We start from the raw sequence: 17,439 nt of genomic DNA on the forward strand, positions 1-17,439 counted from the left end.
TTTTTTTCGTTTGAAAATTTTGTTTCCAAATTTTTTCGTTTCAAAAATTTTGTTTGAAAGTTTGGTTTGACATTTTTTTTAAAGATTGTGCACTCATTAGTAAAGAACCGGAACTGTTTAGAACAAAAACATTTGTCAATATTTTTTTTCATGATGCAATAGTACACGTCAGAATATGGGGTTGTACTTGAAATGAAAAAACACAATTCATTGAAATGGATCATTTTATTACACCACATACATCCATACCAGATAGTGGTTCTGGATATTGTCGATACAATGTATTTTGAACTTCTTGCACTAGTTTGTCTTTAGCGTATAATTTTAATTCCAATTGAAGTCTTTTAAGGTCTATTGCGATATCAATTGGTGGAAACTCAATGTTCATTTGATCACAAATAAACTGTTTATCAATACAGGTATGCACCCACGAACGATGTTGACAACCATCACAATATCTAGATACATGTTGTACAATATGCATGACACATTTTTGAAGGAATATACTTGTTTTGTTGCACACTTCCATTGCATGTTTCGCACACTGAAATACGCTGATGAATTTGTTCCATTCTGTTTGTGTTAGATACACCATGTTGCGAGGGACATGAAATGTACTCTTTTTACGTAACAGCACCATCTTCTCTTCGAGGATTGTACGCATCACAACTTCATGATTTGAGCCTAATGATTTGACTATGGTCACATTTAGCTCATCGTTCATTTGGTCGATTCGTGCCATTCTTCACAGGTCAGTTGTACACCAAATTGTTCTGCTTTGCCCAATCGAATCACTGGTTCAAATGTTCTAGCACTGATACCAATCATCACATGTTTTGTTTATTGGATAATAGCTTGCGAAGATGAATTCTTTATCGTTAGAAGTACACATCTTTCCTCCTGAAAAGCACTTGCTCAAATGATTTCACGGTATTGGTTGATTTATAGAACTACGGCTGACGTCATGTGCTGACGTTTGAATTCACGGTTTCATCACAGTTGCTGACGTCATGCTGACCAACCACATTCATACAACTATGTCTGATGTGCTGACGTTTGAATTCATGATTTTGCTGACGAATCTGGCTGTGTACTAAATTCAAACTGATGACTTCGACCCAAGAGTCTTTTATAGCATAAAGATACAGATCCAGTATTTAAGAAACGCAGCAGTTCTTCTTGTTTTGATGCTTCCATGGGTAAATATCTTGCTGGTAAAATTATATTCTTATCATTTTCAAGCTTCACTACGATTCTTAATCCAAACTCTGTAGGGATCATTTGGCTAGCTAAGATTCTATAAGGTTCATTCTGTTGTAAATCAGTAATCTTGGTAAATGATTTCATCACATCACGCGTGTTTAGAAACTGCAGACAAGTAGCCATGATGATGTTATCATGAATACTAACGCGAACGATACTTATATATGATGCAAAACTGATGACGTTTCATTATCATGTTCTGACGTGTACTATTGCACCATGTTCTAACGTGTACTATTGCACCACAATGTTGCCAGAGGTTTTAGTTCTAAACAGTTCCGGTTCTTTACTAATGAGTGCACAAACTTTAAAAATGTCAAACCAAACTTTCAAACAAAAATCTTTGAAACAAAATTTTGAAACGAAAAACATTCAAACAAAAAAATTTCAAACGAAAGAAATTCAAACAAAATTTTGAAACAAAAAAAAATTTCAAACAAAATTTTGAAACAAAAAATTTCAAACAAAAAATTTGGAAACGAAAAATTTCAAACAAAAATTTTAAACAAAAATTTGAAACGAAAAAAATTTCAAACAAAAAATTTCAAAACAAAAATTTCGAACAAAAAATTTTAAACAAAAAAATTTCAAACAAAATTTTGCAACAAAAAATTTCAAACAAAAAAATTTTCAAACAAAAAATTTTGAAACAAATTTCAAACAAAATTCTGAAACAAAAAAATTAAAACAAAAAATTTCAAACTAAAAAAATTTTACGTTTCACGGTTAACCGTCAAACTTTATCCGGTTTTTAACTATTCGATTAACAAATAAACGGTTTTGATCATATTTATCAGTGAGTCCAAAATGTTGAACGAAACCAAGATTTTTAAATGTTAAACAAAACTTAAAAACTGAATGCAGCAAAGATTTGAAAATCAGCAACCAATCAGATTGCACGAAAGATAGTGATCAGCCAATCAGATTGCACGAAAGATAGTGATCAACCAATCAAATTGCATCAACAATAACTTTGTCAGTGTTGTAGCATGTATTCCCTTAAGACTATGAGTCATAAGATTCAATAAGGTTAGCTATGTATCCCTGTACACTACCTCATCAAGGTCAATCACGTGGTACATCGTATTGCTTACGTTTATATTTGGCTGTAATAATCAATACCAATGACGCATTCTCAAATTATCCTACAAAGTTTCAATGTACCAATGTCCTGGACTCCTAATCCCATCATAGGTCAATAACTGATCACGTGATCATAATGATTTACCCAAAGAACAATTACCAATTATTGATATGACAATAAGAAATGTACCCCTCCCAAAATTAAAGATAGGTACACAAATACACCTGTGTCTTATGAAAAAGTAATAAATCCTGTACTTATTCAATAATAAAGCCGGTCAATAACATTTAAATTTTGAATATTTGGCCATAAGAGGAACACCAATGGGTCCTAGAAAACGTTTACCGAATTTTGTTATTTGATAATTCCCAAATTTAAAAGGGAACATAAACATATAAAGGTAATAAACCATATAACGTGCTAAATAGGTGTCAATAACCTCCGAAATTCGATTTTTGGTAGTTCTTTACCCATGAAAGGGAACGATGTGGACCATCCAAATTTATGGTGGTACATATTGAAGTCCTGTACTATGATACCAAATGCTTATATTAAAACAATTTCTAAAACCGAGTGGATGAGCCAAGATACCCCTCCCAAATTTTTCAAGGGGTGCGTCAATGTACCCATGTCTTATGATAGGAAATGAACCCATATACATGACCATATAACCATATAAGGTAATAGAACCCCATCAAAGGGAAGAAATTGGGCCAAAAACCAAACGCATGGTACAACATATTGCTTATGTTTATATTTTAGTAATTTTTACCCATGAAAGGGAACAAGATGGACCACCCAAATTTATCATGATACATGTTGAGGTCATGTACTATGATACCGAATGCTTAAATTGGAAAATTTCCAAAATTTAAGGGGATATGGAATGGACCCCTATACATGATCATATAACCATATAAGGTAATAGGACCTCATCCAAGGGGATAAATTGAGCCAAAACCAAACACGTTGTTGTACTAAAATTTGGCAATTTCGTACCCATCAAAGGAAACGTGGTAAACCACCCAAATTTATAGTAATATATATTAGGGTTCTATACTATAATACCAAACATGTAAAAAGGGGCAATTTCCAAAATTAAAGGGGTGGGCCAAAGTACCCCTTCCGGAGTGCACAAATGTACCTATGTCTTATGATAGGGAATAGACCCCTATACATAACCATATAACCATATAAGGTAATAGAACCTCATCCAAGGGGATAACTTAGGTAAAACCAAACACGTGGTACAACGTATTGCTTACGTTTATATTTTGGCAATTTGTACCCCTAAAAGGAACGAGGTGGACCACCCAAATTTATCATAATACATGTTAGGGTCCAGTACTATAATACCAAATATATAAAATGAGCAATTTCTAAAATTTAAGGGGTGGGCCAAAGTACCCCTCCCGAATTTTTAAAGGAGTGCACAAATGTACCTATGTCTTATGATAGGGAATAGACCCCTATACATAACCATATAAGGTAATAGAACCTCATCCAAGAGGATAAATTGGGCCAAAAGACCAAACACGTGGTACAACGTATTGCTTACGTTTATATTTTGACAATTTTGTACCCTAGAAGGAAACGAGGTGGACCATCCAAATTTATCATGATACATATTGAGGACCTGTACTATAATACCAAATGTTTAAATTGGGCAATTTCCAAAATTTAAGGGGTGGGCCAAAGTACCCCTCCCAAATTTTTAAAGGAGTGCACAAATATACCCATATCTTATGAAAGGTAATGGACCCCTATACATGACCATATAACTATATAGGATAATAACACATCATCAAAGGGAATAAAATCGACCAAAAACCAAACACGTGGTATAACGTATTGCTTACGTTTATATTTTGGCAATTTTGTACCCCTAGAAGGGAATGAGGTGGACCGCCCAAATTTATCAAGATACATATTAGGGTCCTGTGCTATAATACCCAATGTTTAAATTGGTCAATTTCCAAAATTTAAGGGGTGGGCCAAAGTACACCTCCCAAATTTTTAAAGGAGTGCACAAATATACCCATATCTTATGAAAGGTAATGGACCCCTATACATGACCATATAACTATATAGGATAATAACACATCATCAAAGGGAATAAAATCGACCAAAAACCAAACACGTGGTATAACGTATTGCTTACGTTTATATTTTGGCAATTTTGTACCCCTAGAAGGGAATGAGGTGGACCGCCCAAATTTATCACGATACATATTAGGGTCCTGTGCTATAATACCCAATGTTTAAATTGGTCAATTTCCAAAATTTAAGGGGTGGGCCAAGGTACCCCTCCCAAATTTTTAAAGGAGTGCACAAATATACCCATATCTTATGAAAGGTAATGGACCCCTGTATACGCCCATATAACTATATAAGGTAATAACACCTCATCCAAGGGGATAAATTAGGTCAAAAAACCCCGAAATTTGAATTTTTGGCAATTTTTTACCCATGAAAGGGAACGACATAGACACCCAATACTGATAGAGGTACATACTAAGGTCCTAGGCTACCATACCAAATTTTTAGATTTGGCAATTTCCAAAATTTAAGGGGGGGGTCCTATGTACCCCTGCCAAAATTTAGAGGGTGGGCCATCCAAAAATTTAAAGGGTGCACAAATGTACCTATGTCTTATGAAAGGAATGGACCCCTATACATGACCATATAATCATATAAGGTAATAGGACCTCATCCAAGGAGATAAATTAGGTCGAAAACCAAACACGTGGTACAACGTATTGCTTACGTTTATATTTTGGCAATTTTGTACCCCTAAAAGGGAACGAGGTGGACCACCCAAATTTATAGTGATCCATATTAGCGTCCTATACTATAATACCAAATGTTTAAATTGGGCAATTTCTAAAAATGAAGGGGTGGGCCAAGGTACCCCTCCCAAATTTTTAAAGGGGTGCATTAATATTCACATGTCTTATGAAAGGGAATGGACCCCTGTATACGCCCATATAACTATATAGGGTAATAATACCTCATCCAAGGGGATAAATTAGGTCAAAAAACCCCGAAATTTGAATTTTTGGCAATTTTTTACCCATGAAAGGGAACGACATAGACACCCAATACTGATAGATGTACATACTATGGTCCTAGGCTACCATACCAAATTTTTAGATTTGGCAATTTCCAAAATTTAAGCGGGGTGGTCCTAGGTACCCCTGCCAAAATTTAGGGGGTGGGCCAAGGTACCCCTGCCAAAATTTAGAGGGGGTGGTCCTAGGTACCCCTAGGTCATTGACCCCGGGCCAAGGTCATTGACCTTTGACCTATGACGTCACAAAAATTTTTGCTGACTCGGCCGGCCATAACGGGGCCACTACTACTATTTGGGTGAAGGAGCTACCAATTGATGCATGCGTGCTGAATGGCGGCCATCTTGGATCCAGGTTATTTTTTTCAAATGGGAAGGTAGGCGTGTGACACATCAATTGAAACTGCTTTTGCAGGGGAATGCAGTCCCACAAGCAGAAATGAATTATCATGTCCCGCTCCAAAATTATGATGCCCCAAAGTCCCACCTACAGGATGTCCTCCACCCCGTCCATTGCAACACACGACCGGAGTCTCTTAATCCAGTCCTCCTGAACCCATAACAACACTGCAGGGGAGATGCTATCACAGGCGTCCTGAATACGTCCCTGTAGGTGTGCAATATCCCGAATCTTCTGATACATCACGTGTTCTAAGTGTTCCCATAAAAAAACAAGATTGTGAGGTCCGGCGACGAGCTGGCCACTCCACAGAGCCTCGGTAACTGATCCAACGTCCAGGAAAATGCAGATCCAAGCATTCCCTCACAGGCAGGCATAGTGCGGTGGGGCATCATCTTGCAGAAAATATCGTGGCAAGATGGCATCAGGGCGGAGAAGCGGCGGAAACACCAACTAATGTAACATGTCCAGATATCGGACACCATTTAGGGTATCAGAAATGAAAAAGGGTTCTATGATCGACGTGTTCCATATGTCACACCACACCATGATACGAGCAGGGGTAACCATATTGCAGGGGCTGATCGGATGTGCGTTTGCATCCGACCAGTATCGCATGTTCTGGCGATTCACTTCCCCATCCAAATAAAAGTTTGCGTCGTCTGTGAAGAGAACGCTGGTTGGGAAATGCGGATTTCGGTCATATTGTGACAAAGCCCAATTGGCGAATTCCATGCACCGGTCTGGATCATCTTCTGAAAGGTTGTGGACAAGCTGCAGCTTGAAGGGATGCCACTTGTTCGTATGGAGAATCTTCATCACGGAAGCACGTGGTACGCCTGTTATCACTGATAATTGTCTTGTGCTGCGCTTCGGACTTTTCACACTTACAGCAAGCACCATTCTAGATGTCTCCTCATCTGTCGCAGTTCGTGGGGGACCTGACCATGGTCTGGCGGCAACATTACCAGTTACACTGAATATCCTAATGAGGTAGGTAACGGTGTTGTAGCTTACTGCAGGTCTTTCGGGGTGGCGCGCGTGAAAGTCCTGGGCAATCACACGACTGCTCCTTTCCCCAGACATTAGGATGATTTTAATTTCCTGCTTCGTCAGTGCCATCTCGCTCTACCTGCAACGAAAAGAAAACCTGTCAAATTTGGGGCGTCATGTCTTTCTTGCAGCGCTAGTGCCATATCACTCTCCCTCAAAGGAAACAGAAAACTGTTAACTTTGGGGCGTCATAACTTTGGAACGGGACATGATAACGCATTTCTGTTTGCGGGAATACGTTACAACATAAAAAAGGCCACATGCTTACCTTCCCATTTGAAAAAAATAACTTGGATCTAAGATGGTGGCCATTAAGATGGCCGCCATTCACCACGCATGCATCAATCGGTAGTTCCTTTACCCAAGTCCGCCCACTGCTAGTCAGATTTGCTTTAATCATGTTTATTTCCAAAATAATCCACTGTACTAAGACTTACGGACCACCCTGTAGAAAAAAAGTAAATTACACAAAGGTTCGTTGTTGACAAGAACCAGAAAATAAACTAACACCACTCCCAGAAAAAAAGAAATAGGTGCATTGTAGTACTATTTCCCATAAAACAAAATATAACTTACCTCATTGTATTAACAAATTTCACCGCACAACTTTACTAAAATGTACAATAGACCGCCGCCATATAATCTTCCTGCAGCGGAAGATATGTTGCGCAACTCCAACAAAAAGTACCCTAAAACCCCAAAAAGGACTTTTGCCCCCTGCGGACTTTTGCCCCCGGACACCGTAAGGTGGAAACATTCACATAGTTCTCGGTAATAATTGTATAGTTCTCCCCTAACCCTAACTCTGAGATGGGAAACCTTTTTTTGTTTTAAAGAGCATATTGCTAAATTCCAAATGCTCAAGGGGGTCGCGTATGATAGTTTTTAACATGACTAATATTTACAGTTATTAGAGTATATTAATAAGTTACATAAAAATGTGTATCTCTATAGCATATTAGAAAGATAAACTAAGAAAATTTATCATTTATTTAGTTTTTTAGAAATATACTTATAATATTCATATTTTATATAATAGAACATTTTTCACAACAGGCCCATGAGACCGCTATTTATGACTCTTGAGGGGTGCAGACAGGACCGTACCGTGGAGGGGGGGGCGAGCGGGGCGACGGTCCGGGTGCCGAAGTAAAGGGGGGCGAAAAATTCGAGAGAAAAAAAGGAAAAAAGATAGGAAAAATTGCTTGGAATATATGTATGGGGGCGCCGTCGTATACTCTCGCCCCGGACACTGATTTTCCACGGCACAGCCCTGGCTGCAGGCTGGCCACAATATATATTTCTGTTTCCATAATCATTCAAATTTAATTTTCATCTTCAAAATTATATCTTTGGCATTTTTAACTTGAGATAGAAAAATATTAAAACATTTAACCTATAAATAATTGTCAGAATAAAAATAAAAGAACACTGAATGGATTCGAAGTACGGTTCTTCAGATTCATAGTCAGTTATCTTAACCAGTAGACCACGATTACTTTGCCTTGACTAGGATGTCATTGATTTTATTACTACGATGTCATTGATTTTATTTTGTGTCATCACTTCGAATCTTCTTTGATATTTTTCTTTGTTTCATAGATTCTTTCGTATTTCTCTTATATTGTCATCACTTATTTATATTGTGCATTATTTGTATTCACAACTTCTGTTGTCTCCCATTACCATGCCGTCATGCCAGACTTGATTCTCTCTTCCCACAAGAAAATAATTTTGACTAATTTAATTAGCATATTCATCACATTAATCGATGTAGAATACCAGAATCATAAAAAGCTGTACATTTAGTATTTTAGTTGTTTAAATGCTGTGGACAAATAGTGGAAGAAATTATAGTGTATATGAAGAAACTCCAAAGGACTTGGCCTTGCCCATAAGTATATGTACTATCGCATATGTGAACATGAAAATCAGTGTGTAACTCAGATCGCTTGCTAATTGTCTTTTCAAAATTATTGTTTCATATGCTACGTATTTTCTGTATTAATTTTAGCACCGTGTCAGGAATTTCGTAATAATTAAACCATCATTCGTGACTAGAGATGCAAGGGCTCGGAAAAAAACCGGCTTTTTTGGAAAAAAAACTCGGTTTTTTCTGCTTTGCTTTTTAGCTTGGGAAATTTTGGGCTTTTTTCAAAATTCTGCTTTAAATCGATAAAGCGGACTTTGTTTCGCTTCTCTATAACACAGAAAGTCATTTAATTAGTGGTTGATGCCGATAATAATATAAAACCTCGAAAGTAAACCATGAATTTCGAAAAGATATTTTAAACAATTTTACTTCAACATTTTTACATTATGAATTCCAAAGGATTAACCAATGTATATAATAAACACATTTTAACCTCCTATATACAAAAGTAAGCAGAGTTGGCAAGAACCATGGTTGTTTCTGAAAATGCCAAAAACCCGTTTTGGGGGGGCAGTTTAAACCAGGCTTTTTTGGGGTTTAAACCAGGTTTTTTGATTTAGATATTTTGCTTAATGTATTTGTATTACATATTCACAGAAATAAGTTTGTTTCGCCTTGGTGTTATTATTCAACAACGGGGTTATGCTGGAAGAGGTCCTATAAGCTTAAAGAAGTCCGGTCAGTAAATTTCTTAAATTGAGAAACTCCCGCCCTAGCAATCGGGAAAATCCCGTCATTCTTTTAAATGTAAAACAATAACGGGAAAATCCTGTAAAATTTAATTTGCATGTAAAATTTGAAGGTCAACGTATTATAATCAGTACGCTAAAACTGAGTGACACACAATCATAGCCAACGTCTTGCGAATAAAATCAGAAAAATAAACACACTACTGAACAAGACTGCACTTATTTAATATAAAAACACATTTACACCTGACGTTTCGATCTTCTATCCAAGATCCTCATCAGATGTGAGTGTACGTCTGATGAGGATCTTGGATAGAAGATGGAAACGTCACGTGTAAATGTGTTTTTATATTAAATAAGTGCAGTCTTGTTCAGCAGTATGTTTATTTTTCTAAAACTGAGGTATTAAATTACAAATTTAGTATGTAGGTATCATTGAAAGTCCAATCCAAGCTAATGTTGGAAGCTAAGTAGGCAATCGATAAATTTTACCAATTTTAATCAATATATTTAAGCAACCTTCGCTTCTTTATAAAACAACAGGCATGCAGAAATATATAATTTGGTTTCGTTTTGTATGTTTAGGCTTAACATCCTTACGTAATACCGAGGTTATCAAGGAGAAGACTTTCGCTTAAAGTGACATCCGAAAGAGTACTTGGTTTACACATGAAAGAAGGGTTGTGGTTCGACCGAGAATTGAACATGGGACACCTTGATTAAAAGGTGAAAAGGAAATAAGACTAATGCAGATGGTTTGACATGTGAAACGTCACTATGAAGTTCACACGATTCGCATTTTTGTTCTTTTAATTTTTTTAGTTTAAACCAGTTATTAAAAAAAAAAAAAAAACAGCTGGTGTAAACGAGCCAACCCTAAGAGTAAAAACTTCTTTCAAAAAATACACAAATAACTAGCAAAATTGTATGTAGTATTTTTACTTCAAAATATTCCATACCCTCTTTTTGAAACAAAATAAAATTAAAATAAAACATAAGAGAAATACTTAGATTTGTATGATACAATTAAAGGCTGCCCCTAGAGGAAAATGTACTTCAGAATATTGAAAATCCAATAGGATTTTTACATTAGTTACAGCAAAATTTGAAACTATTTTTGAAACGTCGCTTATACTTCCCCTCCTTGGAAACCACAACATGGGCGCCCTTGACCACCATCACGGTTTACCCAGTCTTCAAGTTTTCTGAATTTTTAACAAGAGGGATTCAACATATCATTACGGAACAAAAAAAAAAAAAAAAAAATGACTAGGGAATATATTTAAGTTAAGCTAAATACAACTGCACAACAAACGTGACTGAGTGGTTTGCTTTTGCGCTTCTATCGGGAAGTCCGGGATTCAACCCAGCATTCGACCATTCTGACAAAGCCTTCCTTCATTCCATCTGAGAATGTAGAAATAGTGCGTGTACTGGCCGACTAGGAGTGTAGGAGTTGGCCGACTTCCTTTCTTATTGTTTTTAAATCGTTATTATTACTAATTAACAGCAGTGACGGTTTTGCGAAGGTTAGAGGATCGGTCTTTCGGACTGAAGCCTGTTCTCCAAAGTTGTGGAATGTCTAAAACGAACGAAATATCTATTAGTTATGCCTTTTACTCATAAACTTTAAGCTCCCGTCAAATAAAAATTACGAATATTTAGAAAAACTAAACATTAGTAGTAAGAAAACCCCTCCCAAAACACTTTTTTAAATTCGCCACTGATTCTCAGTATAAAATGATCTTCAAGGTTGTATCCGGAAGATTATTGCTAAACATATAAACGAAACGAAATATTAGTTATGCCTGTACTCATAAACTTTAAGCACCTCCCAAATAAAATTAGGACTTTTTAGAAAACGAAACAATCAGAGAAACCCCTCCCAAAGTACTTTTCTAAATCCGCTATTGATTATTTGTATAAATTGGTATTCAAGGTTGTATCTGGAAAATTATTGCTAAATCATTGCACAACTACAGTATAACAGAAATGTGGAAATACGGTTTGACGGACATATTGAAAAACGTATGCTTTGACGGATATATAGAAAAACGTAAGTTTAACTTTCGTGCTAGAAGCTGGAGTACTAAGCTCTTAGAAATCAAACACGGATGACAAACTAAAATGATCTAGAGAAGGAAAAAATGTCGATAACTCAAAAGTTAAAATAAAGTTAAATAACCTGTAAAATTGCCCTCAAATAGTACATTCTTCATGTTAGCTTTAATTCGTAAAATATGTGCTCCATCCATCTTGATGGTGAATTACAGAGCTAAATATGGCATTCAGGTCGTGGAAATCGTATCTAACTATAGAATATACTATAAGAAAGCTATTTGGATAGAAAAATCATGAAAATGAAAAAAGCCAAAATTTCCAAAATTCTCGGTTTTTTTCCAAAAAAGCCGGCTTTTTATGTGAAAAAAACCATCGATTCAAAAAAGCCGGCTTTTTTGCATCTCTATTCGTGACATTTCTCGTGCTTACATGTGGTATTTTAGCACTTTAGTGACTAATTTTTGTGTATGTGTTCTGGTACCACTGGATGCGCGGGAATAGTTGCTACGGAAGGAATCAATATATGATTTGTTTTTGTTTTGCTGCCGGTTTCGGAAGCTGCCGGAAGAATTAATTGTGTCCTACTTGAACAAGATATTACACACTGTAGTAACAGCTTAGTGCAGATATATTCAGTAGGACACAAAATAAATAAGAACTTAAGTTAATTGAGCTACATGGAGTAGTGAATATAACTTTAAAATTTTTTTGAATTCACAAAGACTACTCGATTTGACACGTGCACAGAAAGTGTTATTTACCGCATATTAGGGACACAAAATGCCCAAGGCAAAAGCAGGTGGTCGCAAGGTATGTTGTAGAGGCTGCAAAATGTCTTCAAGAAACTTGGTTGTATTAGCTGTTGTAATTATGGTAGTAGCTTGCGCAAAAACTTAGGAACCTCTGGGGTCTGAAGTAATAGCCGAGGGTATGCTGCAGAAGGATCGAGAGCGGCAACTTTGAAACAGAACCTTGAAGCATAATTGATTAGTGTATTTAAAATGAAATAGGGTAATAGTATACATGAGAACCCCCTGAACTGCGTTTCTTCTGTGGGTAATAGTTAAGAACAGCTACTTCTCATCTCCCGTGCACGAGGATACATCTTACTGTTGCACTACCTAAACACCCTAAGTACAAGGGCAAGAACTCAGTCTATTACCTACTTTTTAACATCCTAGATAGTCAATGAATAATTCCTGAAAGTATGGCGTTTCTCGTCCTTCCCTAAATGGGAAGTACGGCTCCTTAACTATAACCCTTCTGTGTTCTATTACCACTTGTACATGAAATACCATAAATTTTCTACGTAGTGCAATAGTAAGAAGTATCCATGTGCACAAGACATGCGATATGCGTTAAATCCCCCCCCCCCACACGCACATAGTCATAGATAAAGTACAAGGGCACTACACATGCAGATATAATGTACAGGTACGTTCTTTTTTATTTTCGTATCAGTCGATAAGTAAATAAAAGTCGCTTTGTTACCCCCTTTGTAAGTTCGTACATACTCAATGAATAATCCCTAAAAGTATGAGCTTCCTGCTCCTTCGGGAACTGATGCAGCTTCATGTATACTATACCCTGAAATAGATTATTAATATGGAGTCTTTTGAAATTGTACAGACGAAATTGTTAATTCAGAAACAAAGGCTGTTGGGAAAGAAATTTGCAAAGAAAGGCAGAGAACGATTCTGCGTTTAAAGTTGTGGTTGATTATTACGCAGTTCGAATGCAAATAATTCTTGTAGTGACAGCGTATTACATGTTAATGCGCTTTCCTTCCTTTGTGCGCGTATCGGCATTTGTGCCGCAGAGGTTCAAACGATTAAGGCTTAATTAGGTTCGGTTACGTTTCATATTTATGAAACTACTCTCCGGCACAACCCGTTTTTACTCGTGCAGACAATTCTATCAACTAGGAAATTTATAGGTAAAATATGATTGGAGACTTTTCAGTGAAGGAATGAGAGTGAATGTAAGTAATTACTGTCAGTGCACAGCATATTGAAATGAATTTTGAACGATATTGAAAGTATTGAATGTGTAAGTGTGCTCTTCCACTATTCCGGTTTATACGTATGCCCCCGTCGCTAACGCGCCTGCTTTCTTTTGACGCACCCCTGGCTGCCGCTTGGGACCCTGCTGCACTCCTGCTGTGACTCGGTTAGATGAAATTCATGCTTTTTAATGGCCACTTAGCACAATTTGGTTCGTGTTTTATGCACTAGATTTATGCCATATGTCTAGACTGCATTTATGCAGAGACCTCCTGAAGTCAATCTAATCTGCAAGTAGTAATGGAGCTCCTTATTTAGTGCATGCTCTGCTAAAAGAAATATAAAGCTCTAGCCTAACCTTAAAATGTAACAAATGTAGAAAATATGGAAAATGGTCAAATTCGGAGGCCTACCATTCAGCAATGGAGACAGGTAGAGTTATGGTTCTTGTTTGTGGTATGTACACTCATGTCCAAAATTATTGTCGCATGTCTATAAATATGTTGTTCTAGGAATATAATTTGATAACGAATTCGACCGGTATTTCCTATAATGTTAGTTTCTGTATAATCGTCAAAGACATATATGTAGCAAATTTCATGTCAAAAGAGCAGTAAATAAGAACAGTAAAACGAAAACATGCAAAACTTTCTTCTCCATTTAGCAAGATTTCGTTTTATTCTTTCTAATTTTCGTATTTATAATTTTTTCCCTATGATATTTACCACAAATATACGTTTCCCTATTATTCACATAGTATCAGTATTAAAAGTGCCCTACAACACCATTATCAAATTATATTCTTACAAGAAGACAGTTATAGATATGCGACAATCGTTTTGGACATGAGGGTACATAGGGATATAAATATATATTTTATTATAGTTTGGTTTGCGCATGCGTATCTTTTTGTACATAATTTAACAAATAAACGTCAGTTTATCTGAAAAATCTAAATTCACGAATTTTTTTGAGCACTTCCGGTTCGAATTTTGGAATTTAGTTTTGACGGTTGGTAAGATCTAGTTATCCGCTTTTCGAAAAAAATAAAAATAAAAGTATCGCTTCTGTGTGCAACCGTTTTGTCACAAAAAAATGAAGAAATAGTCAAATTTTCAAAAATCGCCATATTTGAGCGTCATTTTCTCGAAAACATCATTCTTTAAAATTCTAAAATTTTGTCAGATGGTTCAACTTTACATGAATAATAAACACACCATATAGCATTTTCGACCAGTGCTTCATCAATTGCCTACAATCTTTTGAAGTTAACGAAATTTTGTTAATTTTGATATCGTAGTTGGCAACACTGGAAAGAATAAAACTGCAACAATTTGATGATGTCTGTGGTTCACATTTATTAAATAAAGATATGATACGTTTCTCTAGGGAGCTTTCAGTTTTTTATTAAAGAAGCGGTTTTGATTTCTAAAATGTGCCCTTCCGTTTTTTTTTTTTTTTTTTTTTTTTTTTTTTTTTTTTTTTAAGCAGAGCCTTACTGCAGGCAACTGACAAACTCGATAAGTCAATGAAGTGATTGATCATACGAGGGCTACCCCCACGGCCAAGCAGACCACGAAAAATTTTGTTAAAGTCAGTGTCTCTTATTACCCGTAAGGGGTAATAAGAGACAGGGCTCTCACTGCTCATGCAAATAGAGTAGAAAATGAGTAAGAGTTTTAAGAAACATATTCAGGCAATTCTGAACAATTTACTCTTTTCAGATCTGAAATATGTAAATATGTTCCCGAAATATCAAGATTTAAAAAATGAAATTCAATTGTTCGTTCGGAAAATTTAGTTGCCTAAGTATTAAATATCAGAAATCATTAAAACAAAGTATAGTTGAGTTTTACGTAATCTAGATACATCACGGACAAAAATCACACTACCAAATAATAATGAATGCTGGAGAATGTCGAAAATGAACTTAAAAAGTGCCTAAATTCGCAATAAAGAAAAAACAATGCATTTGAAAAATAGTTTTAGCTAACTTAAAATGGATTGAAAAAGCTATTAAATTGTAATCATACAAGAAGAGAACATTGAAAAATGTTGTAAGCTTATTGTTGATCAAATTTTATGTAAAATGTAGCTTATGTAGAAAACTACATTTTCGAATGATATGTAAGATGAATAATAAACTTTTTACGATGTGCACTCGAACATATGAAAAATGTGAAGAAAAGTTTGAAAATGTTATGCTACCCTATGTAAACTCAAAATTAACATTTAAAAACTTCATAAATATAATTTAAACTTTAGTGTAACATATTTATAGCAGGCAGGCCTTATTAATTATCTTAGGCTGGACCACTTAAATAAACATATGAAAAATGTATAGGCCAAAAAAATTGTTGCACATAGGCATGAGTATTCTTAACTTATTTTTAAGAATTTTTAACAAATATTAAGAATAGCCCTACAAACACCTAGGTCTACCAAAACAAGAGGAGCCATATTTAATCTTTCTTTTTTGGTTTCAAAAGCCCTTTTTCACTTTGCTTTAAACACAACGAATTTTTTTGAGCTATCTCTGGAAATCTTGAATGGCCCATTTCCATCCAGTTTGATAGGTCCATAAAACACAAATTTGGATGTCACTGTTTGAATGTCACCATAGGCAGGCCAATTAAAACCACTTAGTTCTTTTTCAAAGATTTAACCTTGCACGGTTCTTCATCTGGGAAAGCAATAGACCTCCCAATTTGCCAGTCAAGATCATAGTACGCGGCGTAATACTTTTCTAAGCAAGATTCTGCTCTGGTTGGATCAATTTCTCCTGGCAAACTTTCACCAGTTGATGATGAAATTAGTTGATCCAAAGCATATTCTCCACTGTCACTATCTATGCACAGACTCTTGACTGGATTGCCGGAGTAGGAGTTTTCCTATTTACTTCCCATATACAAAAATTAGCAGGTTATACTCGTCACATGCGCTAAATAAGCATAAAGTTGAACTGGGGTAATAAGAGACAGCTGTCTCTTATTACCCCTTCAAAATTTCTAAAAGGGGTAATAAGAGACATGCCATCAATTGACCTGAAATGCAATGTTTCAGCATTTTTCAAAATTTTTCATCAATCTTCATAGTCTTCGTCATAAAGTTACATATCAGTCATTTCCACATTTCTAACTCACCTTTCAGAATAAAATTTTATTTTTAAAAAGTCACAAACTTCCGTGGTAAAGTTCAAAGTGAAGGTATTTTTTCACAGTGTGACAATAATATAAAAACTCATATTAGTTCATAAGTGCCAGTGGAGTAGGGAAGTAAAGATATTGACGTTGCCATTACTTATTTTTTTAATATTTTTGCTTTGATATTTAGGGTATTTTTTGGCCATGTCTCTTATTACCCCGGCCTCCTATATATATATATATATATATATAGTTCGAATTTTAAGTTAGCTGCTGCTTCGTTGCAACAAATCAAAGGTGCAGCGTGTATTGAAGCTGTCATGAGTGTCCTATTTTCATTAGTAGTATGCTCCGTAGAAAATGACAGGTGTCTTCAAGAATGTGAATGTCCTGGAGTGGAAGGAGTAAGTGTGGAGTCTTTAATTATTGATACTGATGAAAACGAAAGTGTTACATATGCCGTATGGAAAAACAATGATCTCATTAAAAAAAAAAAAAAAAAAAAAAAAAAAAAAAAAAGTATGCTACTTTCTGTTTTCGTATCGTACGTTGCTGGTTTAATTGTAAGAATTGAACTCTTAGCACTTTTTACAATTCACAAATTGTACTTCCCGTCTTCGATTTTCCATTACATGGCAGGAAATTTTTTTCGACAAAACAAACAAACAAACAAAAATGGGTCCCTTAAAAACATGCGTAGTTGCTATAAAAAAAGTTTCAACAATATCTGAGATGATGAT

At 35.7% G+C, this 17,439-nt stretch overlaps 1 protein-coding gene across 1 annotated transcript in view; it reads left to right on the forward strand.

The window, feature by feature from the left end:
• The first annotated feature begins 12,058 nt into the window (after nucleotides 1-12,058).
• Nucleotides 12,059-17,439, forward strand: part of LOC145686503 (DNA repair nuclease/redox regulator APEX1-like) — a 64,092-nt gene continuing 58,711 nt past the window's right edge. Inside the window, exon 1 of the mRNA XM_081759886.1 lies at nucleotides 12,059-12,363. Coding sequence (XP_081616012.1) covers nucleotides 12,334-12,363 — 30 coding nt within the window. The 5' untranslated portion in view covers nucleotides 12,059-12,333. The remainder of the gene's footprint in view (nucleotides 12,364-17,439) is intronic.

This window comes from Thermobia domestica, chromosome 5 (genome assembly GCF_964235325.1).
Source record: "Thermobia domestica chromosome 5, izTheDome1.hap1.1, whole genome shotgun sequence".
Taxonomy (NCBI): Eukaryota; Metazoa; Arthropoda; class Insecta; order Zygentoma; family Lepismatidae; genus Thermobia; species Thermobia domestica.